Raw genomic sequence first — 19,538 nt, 5'->3', positions numbered from 1 at the left:
AGGAGTAAGGCCACAGGTGGGCGATGAATGGCCCCTCCCAGAGGGAGTGAAAGAGGAGCGAAAGGGGAGGGGTGTTTGCAGGAGACAATTAGTTCATTCCTGCATTCTTGCCAAGTATTGCGGGAGTCTGAAAGATATCGGCCTGGCTACTCTCCAACCCTGATAAAGGTTGGTAATTGTGAACTATCTTGAAAGACTGTGGGAAAGGGAAGACTTTGCTGGAGAGGAATTCACTGTAAGTTAAATAAAACGGGTTTATGAGGACGAGGACTCGGCTTCGTGTTGCTGGGGAAGCCTAGGTCACCTCCTCATTTTGCCTCCATTCCATCTTTTACGACAGGCACCGAGCACAGCAGCGGCCGAACCCCCGTACACTCTCACAAACACTCCCCGGTTTCCCCTCGCACCCAGGAGAACATTCAGCAACGTCCCAGTGTGCTGCATAACACCAACATGAAGATAATCTCTCCAGAAGGTCCCACTGCCTCCGTTTTGCGGTAGGTCAAATTGCGGAAAGGCGGAAGCGCGTTATTCTCGACATTCATCCAGGTTCCACAAAACGGAACCTACACAGTGCAGATTCTGGGCTGGTTGCTTGTCTATTATTATCATTTCTCGGTTTGCCACACCGTTGGTGTCAAGCGTGAGAAATCAGGAAATCCAGGCAGTTCAAATGAATGCAGGTAGTCCTCGCCTTACGACCAGAGTTGAGCCAAAAATCTCCGTTGCTAAGTGAGACATTTTAAAGTCGAGTTTTGGCCCATTTTTACAACCTTTCTTGGCATAGTTGTCAAGGGAATCAATCCCTGCCAGTGTTAAGTTAGTAACACCGTCGTTAAGTGAATCTGGCTTCCCCATTGATCTTAGCTTGTCAGAAGGTGGCCAAAGGGGATCACGTGACCCTGGGGACATGTCAACCGTCATAAATATGAGTCAGTTGCCAAGCATCTGAATTTTGATCACGTGACCATGGGGAAGCTGCAACGGTCATAAGTGTGAAAAATGGTCATAAATCATTTTTTTCCAGTGCCATTGTAACTCTGAACAGTCACTAAATGAACTGTTGTAGGTCGAGGACTACCTGTGATAAAGGTTGATTTAAAGGTTAAGCTCTCTACAAGAATCTGATCTCCTAACAGTCAAAGCAAATTGGCGGTAGAGAAGAGTCAACACAAATCAAGTGTGCTGAACTTAGATCTCTTGTGGGCACAAAAGGACTCGAGGCTGATGACGCATTTGACCCCTCCCTCGGGCTCAGCCTGGTCTCCTCCTACAGTCAGCCAGATGTTCAGACTGGATTTGGCAATTTTGTCCACCTAGCGAGTCCTACCCAAGGACCTGAGATAGGCAGACGTTGTTGTTTGATTGGGCTTCAAGAGATCGTTGCAGGCTGTCAGCTGTTCCAGGTCAGGCTGCCATTTGCAATTGACTGATGGTTCTTTTATAGCTACACTCCTTTCCTTTCCTGCAATGATTCAGACACTTGGAAGGAAGGTGTCTTATAGGCAAAATCTTACATGCCAATTCTGGATGTTAGTATAGGGAGGGGAATCTGTTGGATATGAAGCCCCTTTTCGCTCATTCCCCTCTCCCTGTTTTCTTCAATCGCAAACCCCAAATTATAATCCAGCCAAAAAAACCTGCCTGGCCCCAGATTCTCCATCTGTGCAAGTGCAGAAAATATATCCTACCTGTAGTTTAGTTTGCATCTTGCACTTGGAAGTTCAGAATAACAGAGCTGGGAGGGGCTTGGGAGGTTTTCTAGTCCAACCCCCTGCTCAAGCAGAAAACTCTATTCTCCGTCATCCAGGTCATGGTTGTCCCAAAGGTGCTTCTTTCAAGAGGCAACTGGACTTTCTTGTTTTTCTTGGAAGACGTTTCGCTTCTCATCCAAGAAGCTTCTTCAGCTCTGACAGGATGGTGGGGCATGGCAGGATTTATGCTCCTTGCAGACGGCTTGTCATTTGCATGGGTTTGATTACAATGCAGCGAGCCATGTACATTGGGGAAACAAAACAACCACTTCATAAACGCATGGCACAACATAGGAGAACAAACCTATCAGGATTGGATTCAGCGGTCCATCTGTCTTTAAAAGTCTTAACTCTTAAAAGTAAGAGCCTGGTGGCTCAGCAGACTAAAGCACTGTTATTAACATCAAGCTGTCTGCAATTACTGTAAGTTCAAATCTCACCAGGCTCAAGGTTGACTCAGCCTTCCATCCTTTCTAAGGTAGATAAAATGAGGACCCAGTTTGTGGGGGCAATAAGCTGACTTTGTATAAATATACAAAAAGTATGAAGGCTATTGCTTAACGCATTATAAGCTGCCCTGAGTCTCCGGAGAAGGGCGGCATATAAATCAATTTTTTTAAAAAAAAAAGTCAAAGACCACTCTTTTGAAGACAGCAAAGTCTACATTGTGGACAGAGAGGACCGCTGGTTTGAAAGAGGGGTCAAAGAGGCCATCTGTGTCCAAATTGAACAGCCCTCTCTCAACAGAGGGGGAGGGGTAATTTGTAACACAGTCCTTTCAGCAGTTCCAAGAAGGCTCCACACCCATTTGCACTGCTCCGGTGACCCTGATGACACAGATAAACTCCAGGTGGTCTCAACAACCCTCTAAAAGGATGCAAATGACCAGCCGTCTGCAAGGAATATAAATCCTTCCATTCCCCACCATCCAGTCAGAGCTGAAGAAGCTTCTTGGAATGAGAAGCAAAACATCTTCAAAGAAAAACAAGAAAGTCCAGTTGCCTCTTGAAAAAAGCACCTTTGGGAAACACTATATCATTCCAGACAAATGGATGTCCTATCTCTTCTTAAAAACCTCCAGTGTTGGAGCACCCACAACTTCTGGATTTCTTCTAAGTGTGCCCTTGCAGAATTCCAGGGCTTGAATAACCCCCATAACTACATTCCTCTCGACGCCCCTTACAAAAGATGTGGGTATTTCCTTCTTCTCCCCCTGGAGATCCCTTAACGTGGTTTTCTGCTTTGCAGATCTTCTTCCTCCTCCTCTTCTTCCTCTTCATCCATCGCCACCACGTCCCCAGCCTGCTCCTCCGGCTTCTGTCCGGCATCGGCATTGCGCAGCTCCATAAGTGGCTTGGACAACTATGCCTCGGTGATGGAGTCGGCTCACGTGCAGAAGGAGGTCTCCTCCTCCAGGACCCAGGACATCAAAAGCGAATGGCCTCAGCCTGAGACCAATCACCTGTTCACCTCAAAGTTGTCCGCGGGGCCAGGCCTAGAACAGACACCTTCTCCCGTAAAAGCTACCGAGCCCAAGACTTTGTCCTCTTCTGGGCCGGGGGCGAGCCACCCGTTTAGCAGAGGACAGGGGAAAATCCAGCCTTCGCATCACAGCCCCCTGGACCCATCACTGCACGCCGTTTCGGCCCCCGAGCAGCCGAGTAGAGAAAAGAGTAAACCCTTTTCAGTGCAGGAACAGGAGCTGCGAGTACTCGGTAAGACTACCATGACAGCGGCCAACTTCATTGATGTCATTATCACGCGCCAAATTTCTTGCAATAAGGGGAGGCCCGAAAGAAGTTCATTAAATAACAGCACCAATGGCGATGGTAAGACATTGGAGGGGGAATCGGGGGCGGCTCTCCGTGTCGGGGGGCCTTCCAACCCGCACCCGGAGACGTTACCAAAGATCCTTCCCTTTCCGCAATCATTTATTTCTTTTTTTTTCTTTTTTTTTTTTATAAAAAGCGTATTGATTTTCACATTTGTGGTGATGGCCCCTTTTATGTTTTCAGCATTGTCTGCCTAAAGGCTCCTGTTTTGCACCCTTCTTGTGCTCATGCTTCTTCTTCCTGCCCCACCACCCCCATTTTTCAACCTATTTTTTTTCCCCCTCGGTTCCCATGCGTTTGATTTCCTCCTGAGCATGTCGTTGTGTGCGGCAGGGCAGGCTAGACTTGGAAATGGGGAGGGGTCTCTCAAAAAGGGACGAGGGTCTAAACCAGGGCTGTCAAACTCCTGGCCCACGGGCCGGATGCGTCACGCTGACCACACCCACGCCCGATTTAGCAAAGGGGAAAAAACATCACAGTGACAACGTGAGTTTGACACTCCTGGTCTAAACATTGAGAAGATGTCATGGATGCACCATCAAACCCTCCCACCCTCCCCTTAGCCAGGCCTGTCCAAAGAGGTGGGGGCTTGTGTTGCACGGTTGTGACATGTCATTTTCGCTATTTGTACACCCATCCACCTGCCTCCGTGCGACCTCTGCAAAATGTACGAAATACAGGAAAGTGGGAGGTCACGAATTTTAGCACCGCGCTGGCTTCCAGAACAATTTCCTGTTCTGCTTTGTCCATGAATTGTTGTCAACTTGCTAAAGTCGGCCGAGATACAGGTAGTCCTCGACTTACGACCACAGTTGGGGGATCAGAATTTCCTCTGCTAAGCAAGGGAATTGCAAACTGAGTAGTTGCTCAGCCATCTGGGAAGGTCACAAATGGGGATCCCATGACTCCAGGGACAGTGCAGCCGTCATAAATACATGCTGGATGCCAAACACCGAATTTTGATCACGTGACCGCAGGGATACTGCAATGGTCGTAAGTGTGAAAAGCGGTCACACACTGTAACTTTGAATGGCCGCTAAGCAAATAGTTGTAAGTCGAGGACTACCTGTACACATATTGCAACATGGGGAAGGTCATCTGGTGTTGAGCCAGAAGATGTTGGGGGGAGAGAATGAGGTTACTAAATGGTCCCTTGGTTTTGTTCCTCCAATCTCCGGATTCCCGGATTGGTTGAGACTACAACTCCAAAAGATTGCAAACCAGGCGCTGGGAAAGGCTGTTCTAGAGCTAGAACCATGAGTTTGGTTGCAGCTTGAATGGAAGTCACCCTTGCAGAAATCTCCAAACTTGGCAACACTGCAGGTGTCAGCAACGTGGCTCGGGCAGTGAGTTGCTCATCCAAAACAAAAGCTTTTCTAATTATATTGTTGAAGCTTTTGTGTTGGACAACTTAAGATGGGTGACTGTACCATTTCATACCACAATATATTCCAGAAGACCTCCAGTGGAAGCCACTGTGTGCTTTTCAACAGTGTGGCCCCCCCATCCAGGGCCTATGGGTCAGTTCAGCCTGGACCGAGGTCAGATGTGAAGGACCTCTTGAACATTCTCTAGTCATCTTCTCTACGTAGGGATCCAAGCAATGAGGTCTCAGCATGCCAGGTGTCAAAAGTGGCCTTTGAGGGTATCTCTCATCCAGGGGTGAAATGCTACCGGTTCGGACGGGTTAGCGCGAACCGGTAGTAAAAGCTACCGGTTTGAGCGAACCGGTAGTAAAAAAAATACTACCTGTTCGGACAAACTGGTATTTCCGACAATCAGCTGTGCCACGCGATTTATATTCTCTGGAAAGCAGGAAAGCGTACATTTGGTGTGCACTGTGCATGTGTGTGCACAGCAAACCGGTAGCAGACTTTGGAGCATTTCACCACTGCTCTCATCATTTCGGTTCTCCTAGCACAGGGGTCAGCAACCTGCGGCTCTGGAGCCGCACGTGGCTCTTTCACCCCTCTGCTGCGGCTCCTTGTCACTCAAAATATGCGTCACAACCACCAGTGAGCGACACCCACTGGCACGCGATTTATTGAGCTTTTCAACCCCCGGTAGGCCAACCATGGATAAATCCAAGAAAAGAAAAGTTTCAGAAGAAAACAGAACATTTCATTCAACTACGTATGCTAGTTTTGTGGCCACTTAGGAAATAGTCAGGCACGGGAAGGGTTTTGTGGCTCCCGGTGTTTTCTTTTCTGTGGGAAATGGGTCCAAATGGCTCTTTGAGTGTTTAAGTTTGCAGACCCCTGCCCTAGCAGCTGTTCACACAGCTGAAAAGGAGAGGCGTCCCACCAACCTTTAAGGCTCTCTTTTGTGTTCCTCAGTTTTCCGTGGGAACTACAGTCCTGATGGCGTTGAAACCATAAGCCCCGTGAACTCCCCCTCTGCCATCCACGAGAAAGGGATGAAGCTGACTCAAGATAAGGAGACAGGTCAGGGTCTCCTCCACCCATAAACAGGGACCTTTCCCCGTTTGGTTACGGCGCGTTTCATTCCGCCCGTTCACTTTTCTCACCTAGGTTCCCTCAAACCTTCGGCGACAGAGATCTCACACATGCAACAGCTCCACCAGATCAGTGAGGGTCACCACTCCCCGAGTCAGCCGTTACAGGGGCCCCCCAATGCCAAAGGAAATCAGCGCGTCGTCACCTTGGGCCAACACATCAATGTAAGTGGGATGCAAAGTCTAGCCGTAAGTTCATCTTTTTCAGTGTAACTTTGGTTGTTAAATGAATGTGTTGCAAGACAAGGACGACCGCATGGTGTCTCAAAGGGATAGGGAACCCTCCAGGGGTGGGCTTCAAAAATTTTAGCAAGGGGGTCTCTGTCCGGTTGCTGGGTGGGCGTGGCCTAGTCGGCATCCTTACCACAGCGGGAGGGGGGGCGTGTTGCCCTCCCCGGGCTCCAGAGGCTTTCTTTGAGCCTCCGGGAGGGCGAAAATGGCCTCCCCATTTCGGCCTTCCCGAACTTCCAGTAGGCCCATTTTGTGCCCTCCCTGAACCTCCATGCGCGCATCCACTTACCTGCATCCAAAATGGGCTGCGTGGGGATTCCTGGGAGGGGAGGGATGGGCGGGCCGGGGCCAGCCAGGAGTGGGATTTGGGGGTTCTCTGAACGGCACAGAATCTTAGCTAGAGGTTCTCCCGAACCCCTGCGAACCCCCAACAGCCCACCCCTGGAACCGTCTCAAGAAATGACCGCAAAGAAAAAAACGAAGGCTATCCCTTTCTTACAGGAAGTCATCACTCAAAACTACACACGCCATCATCCCCAGCAACTCAATCCTCATATCCAGCCTCCCGTCTATTCCTACTCAGGGGCTGGTGGCCCTGTACTGGATCTCCGACGAGCTCCTGCCGAATCTTATCTCCAGCACCAATCAATGGAACATGTTTCATCTTCTAGAATTTCCCCCGAAAATGAACCAGACCAAAGGTGAGGTCTTCTTCTGGCCATAAAAGTAGCTGCCAAAGGTGGAAGATGGGCTATAGGAACAGAAAGGGGTGCCCAAATCAAGATTGGTGGAGAAAACCAGGCAGGGATCATGTTCCCACTGCAGAGGGAGCATCCGGGAGCTCACATTCAGAGTGTCAAAACCAAAACTGAACACCAGTAGTGCAAACTTTGAAGGAGACACTTGACCATACCTGGCCTACATGTCTATGGAGATTCTCAGTCATCCAGGTCATGGTTGTCCCAAAGATGCTTTTTCAAAAGACAACTGGACTTCCTTTTTTTTTTTCTTTGAAGATGTTTCGCTTCTCATCCAAGAAGCTTCTTCAGCTCTGACTAGATGGTGGGGAATGGAAGGATTTATGCTCCTTGCAGACGGCTTGTCGTTTGCATGGGTTTGATTACAATGCAGCGAGCCATGTACTTTGGGGAAATAAAACAACCACTTCATAAACGCATGGCACAACATAAAGGAACAAACCTATCAGGACAAGATTCAGCAGTCGATCTGCATTTAAAAGACAAAGGCCACTCTTTTGAAGACAGCAAAGTCCACATTTTGGACAGAGAGGACTGCTGGTTTGAAAGAGGGGTCAGAGACAGGGTTTTCCTTGAAGATGTTGTTTCCTTGAAGAAGCTTCTTCAGTTTTTTGGATGAGAAGCGAAATGTCTTCAAGGAAAAACAAAGCCAAGTTGCCTTTTGAAAGATACATCTTTGGGAAATACCTGGCCTACATTTTTTTTTTTTTTTGACTCTCTCACCTTCTCCTGAAAAGAAACCCTGTTTGTTGCAGTTCTCGTTTTTGGTCTTTCAACCTCCAGATCTTCATCCATCAAAAGGCCCCTCTCTTTCCTGTCTCACCCAATGGAAGAACCGACCGTTCTCAATCCAAAGCTTCCTGTTGCCCGAGTCTCACCTTCTCGCTCTTATCCTCCGCAGGTCCCCCGAGCAAATTAAAATTCCATCTTCGGACAACTGCATCGAGCCGATTTCTCCACCCGAGGGAAACGGAGAAGCCGAGCGTGTCCGAAACAGCGCCTACCCTATTCTGTACCGCGAGGCAGAGCAGCTGGAGCTGAGGTAAGGAGCCGGGTGGACAGTGTAGCAGGTGGTGATGGCGTGGCTTAGAGGGTCAGCTGCAAAAGACTCACTGTTCTTTGCAATCCCGCAGAGGCTGCACCCGATCTCCCGGAAACAGCATCCAACCGCCAGCCTTCTTCAGCAAACTGACAGAGAGCAATTCCGCCATGGTGAAATCCAAGAAGCAAGAGATCATCAAGAAACTCAGCACGAGCAACCGGAACGAGGCGGAATACAGTGAGAATTTCTCTCAACTCTTTTTCCTGTCTCTCTGGCTGTCAACTATCTGTCTGTCTGTCATCTATCATCTATCTGTCCATCCATCCATATCTATCTATATCTGTCCATCTAATCTATCATCTATCATCCATCCATCATTTTTCTCTGTCTGTCATCCATCCATCCATCCATCTAATATTCCTATAATCCATCCATCATTTTCTCTATCCGTCATCCATCCATCCATCCATCCATCCATCCATCCATCTATCTATATCTATCTAATCTATCATCTACCATCCATCCATCATTTTTCTGCCTGTCATCCATCCATCCATCCTACTTTATCATCTATCGTCTGTCCATCATTTTTCTCTGTCCGTCATCTATCTATCTATCTATCTATCTATCTATCTATCTATCTTATCTATCTCTCTCTCTCTCTCTGTCCATCCATCCATCCATCCATCCATCTACTCTATCATCTATCGTCCATCCATCATTTTTCTCTGTCCGTCATCTATCTATCTATCTATCTATCTATCTATCTATCTATCTATCTATCTATCTTATCTATCTCTCTCTCTCTGTCCATCCATCCATCCATCCATCCATCTACTCTATCATCTATCGTCCATCCATCATTTTTCTCTGTCCGTCATCTATCTATCTATCTATCTATCTATCTATCTATCTATCTATCTATCTATCTATCTATCTATCTATCTATCCATCTATCCATCTATCCATCCATCCATCTATCTAATTCTGTCTATCATCTATCTCGTATATTATGTATGTATATACAGCTCTCTGGCATATTTGAAAACAAAAATCATAATAAAATTAAAATATGCAGAAGAATTAATCAGGCCACCTGTTCAATCAATGAATTGTTCAGCCTGGGCCAATTTTCCTGAAAACCAGAAGTACATGAAGGTTTTTGGCCAAACTGTCATAAAACGTGTTCACATGACCATGGGATGCTGCAAATGTTCATAAAGTCAGATTGGTTGTTGACTGTCCAACCTGCAGTCACGTGGCCATAAGGGAGCCTCTGTCCATCGAACTTTTGAACCCGGTTGTAAGTATCTTTCTGGAGGTCCGTCGTGACTTTGACCGGTCGTAAGTTCAAAACTCCCTGTAGTTCTTCTGTCCATGTGAAAGATTGACCAGACTCTGGTCTTGATGTCAGCACTTCAAGCTCTAGTGCTGACATAAGAAGGAGAAGTGGAGGCGTCTGGAAAGGGACGTTTGACTTTTCACCTACTTATTTTCTCTGGAGATAATATCCCCTAGGAGATGGGATGGGAGGGGGGAAATTCCTTTGAGCTGAGCAGTAGATTAGGGGTAGAGTGACTTGGAAGTTGGCCAATGAGTGCAGAGGAGTGGGGAAAGGAAAAGGAGGGTTTTGGGTCAGGAAGTCAGTGTTGGCTGCGATGAGTCAGAATTAGAATGTCGTGCTTAATAAATGGAAGTTTTTTCATCAAAGACTTTGTTTGAAATGCAATTTGAGACGATCTCGAAACCTGACACTTGATATGAAGACAGCTCATCTGACTTTTCTCAGCCTTAAATCTTGGTAACACCAAGATTTTTCCCCAAAAAACGACATTCTGAAATTGTAGGTAGGACTTCTTCAGATGTGGTATCCTCTAAGGTGTTTCTCTTTGGTCTTCCTTCCAGATGTTGGACAACCTGGGACAGAGATTTTTTACATGCCAGCAATGACAGGAACAGGTAACCACTAGAACTCTTCTGCACCCTGCCTTTTTTGCCTTTTCCCTACCTGGGATGGTGCCCTCTTTGGGGCCCTGAGGTTGGGGGTGACTTTTGCAAGCTGTCATTATTTACTGACCGCTGATAAATCTAGTACAGCTGTCCTGCAACCGAAGATTGAAAAGCTTTTTATCACCTTTGGAAAAGGAGGCAGATGTCCACATAGGGTTGGATGGTTAAATTTCATTTATTTATTTATTTAAATATAAAAATCACCCCTTCCTTGTTCCTCAACCCTCTGTCTCTTAGACTCATTGAATTACATTTTATCATCATTTATCTTTCCCTGGGAGCGTTGGGCAAACAGCTGCCCCTTAGTGCCTTTTCTTTATGCACTGCCGCACCTTAACTGCATGGCTTCTGATGACTCACAATTGCAATACAAGCACCATCAGTGACACCGTAGATCCGGAGACAGACAGTACCACCCAGCTGAGCTGATGTCCTCTTTGCCTCGACCCCAAAATTGATGGGGGGAAAGAATTGGGGAAAATGTGCATAGCTGGTGGACGGAACCGTTCCCTTGGAGCGCCCAGGAACTTGTCCTCAGATTTTATGAGGGCACTTTGTCAATGCAGGTGGCGTTGAAGTTGGGAGAAGACCAGTCCCTCCATTTTGAATCCTCCCAGTTAAGGGAGGTTGTAGCCATTCTTCTGTTGACCTCAAGCTAGTCTATGGTCAAATATAGATGGGTTAGAGTTTAAGAACATCGGTTTGGGCAGTTATACTAAAAAAAAACTTTGAAGTGGAGACATCTTGCTTTCACGAAAGGAACCCTCAAAATATTATTATTATTATTATTATTATTGCGTTTCCTTTCTGTCTTCATGTTACACTGAAATCATATTTGCAGTGGAGGCACTCAACCGACCAAGGGTGTCCACCAAAAGGTGAAGGACTTTGCCAATGGTATTGTCCACGTATCTCAAGGAACATGCAGGAGTCCCACCAAACCCTTTGGAGTCCTCTCATGACCTCTGGCAGCCATTATTTTTTTTTTTACCATATTCAAGGCCCACATCCAAGATGTTCTGAGCCATAACGTCATGCTACTGCAAAAATGTTGTGTTTCCTTCCCAGAGCTTGCTATTGTCCCTTGTTCCGTAGAAGACGGTGAAGCAATGATTGCCGCCAGTCTTTCAAGCGATGGTGTGCTTTGTTGAAATGCCACCAGTTCTGTCTTGGAACAGGGACATCAGAAAGACCTCAGAAGAAGTCACTTCTGATGATGATGAAGATGTCCCATGGGTGGGGTGGATCTGGGTGAACCCTCCCCTACATTCCCCCCCCCCGGTCCACATCAATTGCAGTCAGAAGCCCCCCCCCCCAATCGCCGGAGAGGCCCCACGAGAGAGGAAGACCACAAACATGAGTAACATTTGAACCCACTTAAGCTCAGTGCCCCCTCACCAAGCCAAGATGAAGCCATGCCAGGGTTTGAATACAAGCCAGCTTCCTCCCCGCCTCTTTGCCTTTAGCCTTGAGAAAGAAACCATGCAGTCGACGGGTGCGCCCAACGTGGGGCACTCCAGAAACAAACAAACAGTCCATGCCTCCTCCTGCCTTCTTCCCCGGGAACATCTCCAGAACTTAGGACCAGGCCAAATGTGGTCTGCGTTGCAGGGTTTGGTGGGGAGAGAAGAAGAAGAACTAACACAACAGTGTTGTGTCATTTCGCCAGGATGTGCTGACAGTTTTGTTTCTCCCTTCCCTTCTCCCTTCCTTTGTTCTCTTCCCTCCCACCTCCCCCGATTTCTTCCTCGGTACCCCCCCACCTTTTCTCCTCCCAAACCCCTTTCTCCCTCTCTCCCTCCCTCCGTACCCCCAGGGTTAATCAGTTGTAGGAGCCAGGCGGTCCAAGAAAACCCCAGTTCCAACATGGGGCTGGAGGCCATTATCAGAAAGGCTCTCATGGGTAAATATGACCATCGGTGGGACGAGCCCGCTCCTCTCAGTACCAATGCTTTTAACCCTCTGAATGCCAGCCCAAGCTTGCCCGCTGTTCTGCCTGTAACCTCTGCTGAAGGACAGATTGACGAGATACATTCTTCCACGCCAGGTCGGCTCAGTTGCGTTGACGTGATTAATCCTCTGTCTCCCATCCTTCCTTCCTGTCTTCTCGTGTGTGTTGTGTGTTTCGTGTTGTTTTAATGCCGCCGATTAATTCCTCTCTGGGGTTGTTTGGTCTCCTTGTATGTGTGTATGTGAGCGCTTGGCGAACATAACCCTTTCGCTGACTCCCCATAAACCACTGACAGTTGGGCTGTCTCTCTCTTTTCGTCCTTGTTTTTTTTTTTTTCTTTTTTTCATTGACCGCTCCATGTCCACGTTGTCCCCATGACTTGGGGGTTAGAAATGTTGGGGTGTCAAAGAAGTACGCTGGGGTTCACATCCCCAGGCAACCCGGGGTAGGGGACAGGAATGCCACCCCCTTGGTGACGGAGGATAAAGGGTACAGATAGTCCTTGACTCAACCGCTTGTATAGGGACTGTTGGAAGTTACATTGCCACTGACAAAAGTGACTTAGGACCATTTTTCACACTTAACGACCATTGCAGAGTCCCCCATGGTCACGTGATCAGAATTCAGACACTTGGCAACTGGCATGTACTTATGACGGTTGCACTGTCCCAACCGTCCCTTTTGCGACCTTCTGACAAGCAAAAACCCAATTTGTTTAACAATCGCATTGCTAACTGAACAAACTGCAGTGGTCCACTTAACCACCGTGGCAAGAAAGGTCATAAAATGGGGCAAAATTCACAACTCTCTCGCTTAGCAATAGGAAAGGAGGGGGGGGGTCAGTTGTGGTCGTAAGTCAAGGACTACATGTACTTCTCTTTCACTTCACAACAACTGCGAAAAAAACAGCCATAAAATCTAGTCCAATCACATGGGTCCCTCAATTTTACGACTTGCAAGGAAATGACGATCCTTTACGGTTGTAAGTCGAGGACTATCCATCGTGCAAAATGAAAGCACGGGTGATTCAAATCGAGGGAAAACTGCTGTGAAGATGAGGTTGAATAGAACATTTTGAGAGGACCTGGGTGCTCTCAGAGCTCGGTTCTTTTCTTGTAGACGTTTCATTACCCATCATCACTGCTAGCACTGATGATGTTACCTAGTTTGGTATTGAAACATCTACAAGAAAAGAACCAAGCTCAGAGAGCACCAAGGACCCCTCATTTCCACCCTGAGCTACAAATATTCTCCTTGATTGGTAGAGAACATTATGGTGGCCTTCTTTAGCTTCAAGGCTAGGCTTTGGAACAATGGCCATTTGGGTCCTTAATGAGGTCACATTCTCGAAGACCAAAGAGGAATCTCTCTTCACCCCCTTTCCTTACAGCCTCCAATGAAGCAGGGGTGAAATGCTACCGGCTCGGGCAAACCGGTAGTTAAAAAAAGCTACCGGTTCCTCTGAACCGGTATTTTCAATGATCAGCTGTGCTGCGCGGTTTAACTTTGTTTGAAAGTAAGAAATCCTGCTTTCTAGCAAAGCTAAATCGCGCGGCACAGCTGTTCCCCCCCCCCCTCGCTCTTCTACTTATCTTCCAAGGCCTCCTTTTGGCTCATACTGTGCATGCACGGCCAGCGAACCGGTAGCAAATCGGTTCAGATTTCACCACTGCAACGAAGTCATACGTGAGGGTCATTAGTTAGGGCAGAAATGGTTCCAATAGATGTAACAAATTCGGATCCTGGGCTCTATGCTGGTGTTGGCCAGATGGTTGCCAATATCCCCATGGATCAGGTGTGCATCTGGGCCCCCTGACCCATTGGAAGCAGAGTAAGAGACAAAATGGCCATGTCCTCACTCTTCCTCCCAGGCAGGGGTGAAATGCTACCGGTTCGGACTGGATCGCCCGTTCCAGTAGCGATGGAGGCGAGTGGTTCGGAGAACCGGTAGCAAAAATCCTTGCCCCCCCCCATGCCCAGCTGAGCCGCACAATCATCAGAGGCTTTTTTTTTTTTACTTTTAAAAGCAATTTTTCTACAACCTCTTCGGCCAAAAAATGGTTTTAAAAGTAAAAAAAAAAAGCCTCCGATGATCACGCGGCTCAGCTGGGATCTTCAAAGGCTTTTAAAAGAAAAAAAAACCTTTTTTTCTTTTAAATGCCTCTGACGATCCCAGCTGAGTTGCCTGCCAATCAGGCAACTCAGCTGGGATCGTCAGAGCCTTTTGAAAGCATTTTTTTACAACCTCTTCCCCGAAAAGGTTGTAGAAAAAATGGTTTTTATAGTTTAAAAAAAAAAAAAAAGTGGCCACGCCCACCCAGTCACATTATCCCCCCCCCACCAAGCCACGCCCACAGAACCGGTAGTAACACATTTTAGATTTCACCACGGCTCCCAAGTATACAGCAAAGAGACGTAATCTTCCCCAAATGTTCTTCCAGATAACTGTCACCCTGCCTGCAAAGTTTTTTGGGGTTAAAGTTTTGGAGGAAAAAAAACAACCCCATTTTAGCAGTGAAATCTACTTACCTTCCTTACTGGTTCGGAAGCGCATGCACACGTCACGCAGAAGGTAAAAAAACATTACTTCCTGGTTAAAACCAGGAACTAATGACACCAGGGTGGCGATCGCTACCGGATTGCCGAACCACAGGGAAAAATCGCTACCGGATCGGGCAGTCCGGTCCGAACCGGGAGCATTTCACCCCTGCCCCATTTTCATAAGTGCTTGGCCTTCAGATCTTACTTTGAGAACAGTTAATCTTTGGAGCAGAAAGGACGCCTTTCATTTCAGGAGGCGGCAACCGTTAGCCCCAAATTTTTCTAGGGTCTGATACACTAGAGCCCCCTCCCGTGATCCTTGACAAACTTTGGAGTTAATTACAGATAGTCCTCGACTTACAACCGTTCGCTTAGTGACCGTTTTTTCACTGTTACGACCTTGGCTGTACCTCAGGCGATCAAAATTCAGGCGCTTGGCAACTGGTTTCATATTTATGACCGTTGCGGTGTCCCAATCCCTGTGAATACCCTTTTTGCGACATTTCTGACAAGCAAAAGTCCACGGGGAAAGCCAGATTCGCTTAACGACCGGAGGGGAAGGGGGAACGACTAACTTTTATCAACAGCAGCGATTCACTCCACTTTCATTTCGTAAAAATGGGGCAAAACCCGCTTAGCAAACGTCTCGCTTGACAACAGAAACGCTAGCCTCGCTTGTGGTCATAGGTCAAGGACTATCTGTCGCTGGGGTGAAATGGGGGGAGGCCTTTCTTTGTTTCTCAGCCCCTCTCCCCCCCCCTCTCTCTTCCTGCTACCTGCTAAGCCTCATTGTTCTGTTGTGATCAAGTCCCTGGGAAGATGCGTTGGGAGGGCACCAAACTGCTTTTCACTGGTTTGACGTAGTAACAGGGGTGTCAAACTCGATTTCATTGAGGGCCGCATCAGGGTTGTGTTTGACCTCGGGGGTGGGAGTGGCCAGCTCGATGTCACTTGTGTCGGGGGCTCCTGTGGTGGCCCGAGTGCTCTGCCAGCGAAAATGGGCTCCCTAGCTCTGTTTCGCGGCCCTCCCAAACTCCGTTTTCACTGGCAGAGGCACCGCGGGTCGCGGTGTCCATGGCAGCCCCGCGGGCCAGATCTTGAGTTTGACACCCCTGATGTAGTATGACTTTCTCCTGGGCGTTTGAAAAATGTTTTCCTTCTTTCCTCCCCACAGGAGGGGGGAAACCAAAGGCCGCCACCCGAGCAAACAGTCGGAAGGCCAGATCTCCAGTGCCCGGCCTGTCCTCCTCCTCCTCCACCGAGAGGCCACCATCCGTTTCGTCCGTTCACTCCGACGGGGACTGTAACAGGAGGACACCTCTAACCAACCGGGTTTGGGAGGACAGGCCTTCATCCACAGGTATTGGCACGTCCTTCTGCCCCAGTTTTGGCAATTCCCAGGAGTGTCAGGCGCAGAGAGTCGGGTTAGGTTGTGGCTTGATCAAGCCCGTACACAAGAATCTGGCCAATTAAAGTTCAACACTAAATTGGCTGTAATAGCATAAATCGCCAATTCACATTATCGAAGGCTTTCTGTGCATCTAGAAATATCAAAGCCATTTGTTTTTCAGGATGTGCCTCATAACATTCCAAAGTGTCCAGAATTATCCTTATGTTATCTTTAATCTGCCTTTTTGGCAGAAACCCATTTTAGATAAACTATAAGCTATGAACATGGTGAAGGTGCACAAAAGACTTGTAACCAAACGACACACTGTTTGTTTGTAATTGAAGATGGTTTTATGTTTGTATGTATGTTTCTTTAAAAGTAAAAAACAAATTTCCAAAAAAAAAGTTCAACACTAAATTGGCACTAGATAAGGATCAATGAGGAGACGTGGTGGCTCAGTGGCCAAAGACGCTGAGCTTGTCAATCGAAAGGTCGGCAGTTTAGCGGTTCAAATCCCTAGTGCCACGTAACAGGGTGAGTGTGAACTCTGTGAGTGCGAGGAAGTGTGAAAGGAGAGATGGGTTGGGCACACCTAAGTTACTTTCTCCCCAATTCTTGGACCAGGCTCCCTCAATGCCGTTCTTCCACCTTCCTTTCCGTCATCCTTGCAGGTTCAACGCCGTTTCCATACAACCCCTTGACGGTGAGACTTTCCACAGGAGTCGTGACCGGCCCGCCACCACCCACTGCCACCGTTCTGCAAGGCAACTCCGGTACCCAGAACCATGGCTGGGAAGAGGAGCCCAAACCTTTGCTGGTTTCACAGTATGAGACCCTCTCGGACAGTGAATGAGAAGAGAGAAGGCCATGACGGGAAGACCAATGGACAGATGGATGTGGTGGCTATCGAACGGGTCAGGGCTGGGGATTCTGGGAGCTTGTCTCCTTCAGACCAGCTGCCAGAGCTGTTTAGGGATGGTTGGGGGAGTCTTTTGGTTTAATTTTTTTATGACATCTGGAAAGAGGGTATTAAAAAAAAAAAAAAAACCACCACAACAAAAGAAAGCTAATAGGTTTAAAGCCTTAAAAACAACCAGAAAATGGAGCCCACCACCCATACCATCCGATTTTGGATGAGGGCTGATGGCCAAGAGGAGGGAGGGGCTTTGAGATGGCCAAGTCTACCCAACACTCAGGGGGTTTTTCATCTTCTGCGTCAACTTTGTCCTTCAGCCCAGCAGAGAGAAGAGAGGGTGTAGGAAGAGTGTTGGCTTGGTCAACTCTCGTTGAGGTTCACCTTCCGGTATTGGCCCAAGTACCTTCTTGAGATGGGCTACTGACCTAATACTTGAAACAAAGATCATCCAACCCCTTTTCCCGTATCTCCTCGTCTTAGCTTAATTGAGGGACTGCCGTGGTGGAGCTGCGTGTTGTTAGTCATCTAGAGAAGGTGACCCAAGGCGACCCAATAAATTACAGTTCTCGTTTCTGGCCATTCAAAGCAGGAGGGTCAGGGTGTTTCTCCTTGTTGTGTGCCCTTGTAGACACCGAAGTGTGCGGCTGAACTTGCAACACATTAGAAGCAAGTAGCCAGAACTTGGGGTGCAAGAGATGGACGTCAAGGAGAAAAACTGAAAGAGAGAAGGTTGTTTGGGACAACAGGGAGAAGAAATTGGGATATCCATCAGAGATCATTCCTCTAATTAGGAGGTTGACTATGGATGGAGAACACAAGAGGCAGCTGTTGAAATGCACCAATCTCTCCAAACGCTGCTGTGGGTATTATCTATAGCAGTGTCTCTCCACCTTGGCCCCTTTTAAGATGGGTGGACTTCAACTCCCAGAATCCCCCTGGGCTGGGGGGAATTCTGGGAATTGAAGTCCACACATCTTCCATCTGGCTGCGATGGAGAAACACTGATCTACAGGGTATATTTTTGTTACATTTTGGGGGTGGGGGGGGGAAAATGATGCCAGATTATTTCAGAGGGTTATTTTTTAATTCTCGGTTTTGGGTGGGTGGGGGTGGGGGGGGCCGAGGAAGGACTCTAAAACAGTGTTATATGCTGCTTTTTTTTTGGTCGCTAACTCTTGTACAAAGAGGGTTTCTATGTGGCGTGTGAGATTTTTTGAGCTGTTTGTCCATTGTATGGAAATGTCAAGAGTTAACTATGACCCAGCAAAATGGTTCTGTAATTCAGTAGAATGTATTAACGTAGCTCTTTTATTAAAAAAAGAAATGTGAATATATATATATATATATATATAGCTATATATATATATAAATATTAATGCAGACAAACACATACAGATACACATCCACACATATCATTCCCCGAGCCTTTTATCACCTGTTAGGGACAAAGCAAGGGAGATCACCATATTTTTCAAAAATTTGTCTCCGTTTTGAGAAGAAAAAGACAACTGAGAAGAATAAGAGAACCTTGCAGGAAAGTTGAAATAGGTAGTTTTCTGTGTGCTTATTCAATTGGGGCAGGGGTGTGGGGAGAGGCTCCCTTCCTCCCTCCCCCCCTTTTAACTCACAAAAACCACCATGGCTATAATTCAAAGTGAATATTCTCATTTTGTCACCTGTTTTTTTTTTCTTTCCTTTCCTTTCCTTGTCCTACCCGCGAACAGTGAAATCTCAACCTTGGTAACTTTTAAGCTGTGTGGACTTCAGCTCCCGGAATTCCCGAGCCAGCCATGTTGGAAGTCCATATTTCTTAAAGCGGATAAGATTGAGAAATTCTGCCCTTAGATGGATGATTGTCGAGATTTTTCTCTTACTGAATTCTTGAGGCCGAGGATCCCAGATAGTCGAGTCTTTACAAGAGCCATGTTGGCATAGCTGGAAAAAAGGACAATATCCCACTATTGGTTGTTCGCCCCATTGTTCAAATTTGTTTCTACAGTGAAGTTTGCTTTCCCAACCATTTTTCTTCTAACTCATCTCCTTCGTTTTCTCCTATTGATGCAGCTGCTTGTTACGGTATATTAAACTCCGGCATGCATTATTAAATTTTTGCAAAACTGGCATATGTAAAAAAAAAAAAAAAAAAAAGCTCAGAAAAAGATTTCAGGGATTAGGAGGGGGGAAAAATTAAGAGGAATCTCTCTGTTTTCCTTGTGTTAAGACTTCTGAATTTCTGAGGCTGAATGATTCAGCCTAGTGGGGCTAAGGAATGTCCCCACTTCCCAAACCCCCAGTTAAGTCTTGACAATGAAGGACCTGCAATCAAAGATGCCTCAGCACAGACCTGAAAGGATGTTCTGGTGATAGACAAGTTATGTGGGGAATAAATTCTAGAGTTCAAGCACAGTGCAGCCTCGGTTAAAAAGGAACCCCAAAACCTACAAGGCCAGATTTTGCTAAGTACTATCTCACAAGGAAGAAAGAAAATCAAGCTTACAAGAGTTGGCATTTAGAAGCTGCTCTAGATAGTTGAGGGGACGCGGTGGCTCAGTGGCTAAAGACGCTGAGCTTGTCGATCAGAAGGTGGTTGGCAGTTCA

At 47.2% G+C, this 19,538-nt stretch overlaps 1 protein-coding gene across 1 annotated transcript in view; it reads left to right on the top strand.

Moving 5' to 3' along the window:
* Window positions 1–17,947, top strand: part of NCOR2 (nuclear receptor corepressor 2) — a 170,045-nt gene extending 152,098 nt beyond the window's left edge. The window contains 11 exon segments of the mRNA XM_070951279.1: window positions 341–497; window positions 3,003–3,469; window positions 5,923–6,030; window positions 6,118–6,266; window positions 6,834–7,033; window positions 7,992–8,132; window positions 8,224–8,369; window positions 10,038–10,091; window positions 11,959–12,189; window positions 15,809–15,994; window positions 16,696–17,947. Of these exon segments, the coding sequence (XP_070807380.1) occupies window positions 341–497; window positions 3,003–3,469; window positions 5,923–6,030; window positions 6,118–6,266; window positions 6,834–7,033; window positions 7,992–8,132; window positions 8,224–8,369; window positions 10,038–10,091; window positions 11,959–12,189; window positions 15,809–15,994; window positions 16,696–16,877 (2,021 nt within the window). The 3' untranslated portion in view covers window positions 16,878–17,947.
* Window positions 17,948–19,538: the final 1,591 nt, after the last annotated feature.

Source organism: Pituophis catenifer, unplaced genomic scaffold (assembly GCF_029215685.1).
Source record: "Pituophis catenifer annectens isolate HBS135680 unplaced genomic scaffold, rPitCat1.0.hap2 SCAF_10, whole genome shotgun sequence".
In the NCBI taxonomy this organism is placed as follows: Eukaryota; Metazoa; Chordata; class Lepidosauria; order Squamata; family Colubridae; genus Pituophis; species Pituophis catenifer.
Note: the sequence above shows the minus strand (reverse complement) of the source record. Positions and strands in the feature narration are given on the sequence as shown.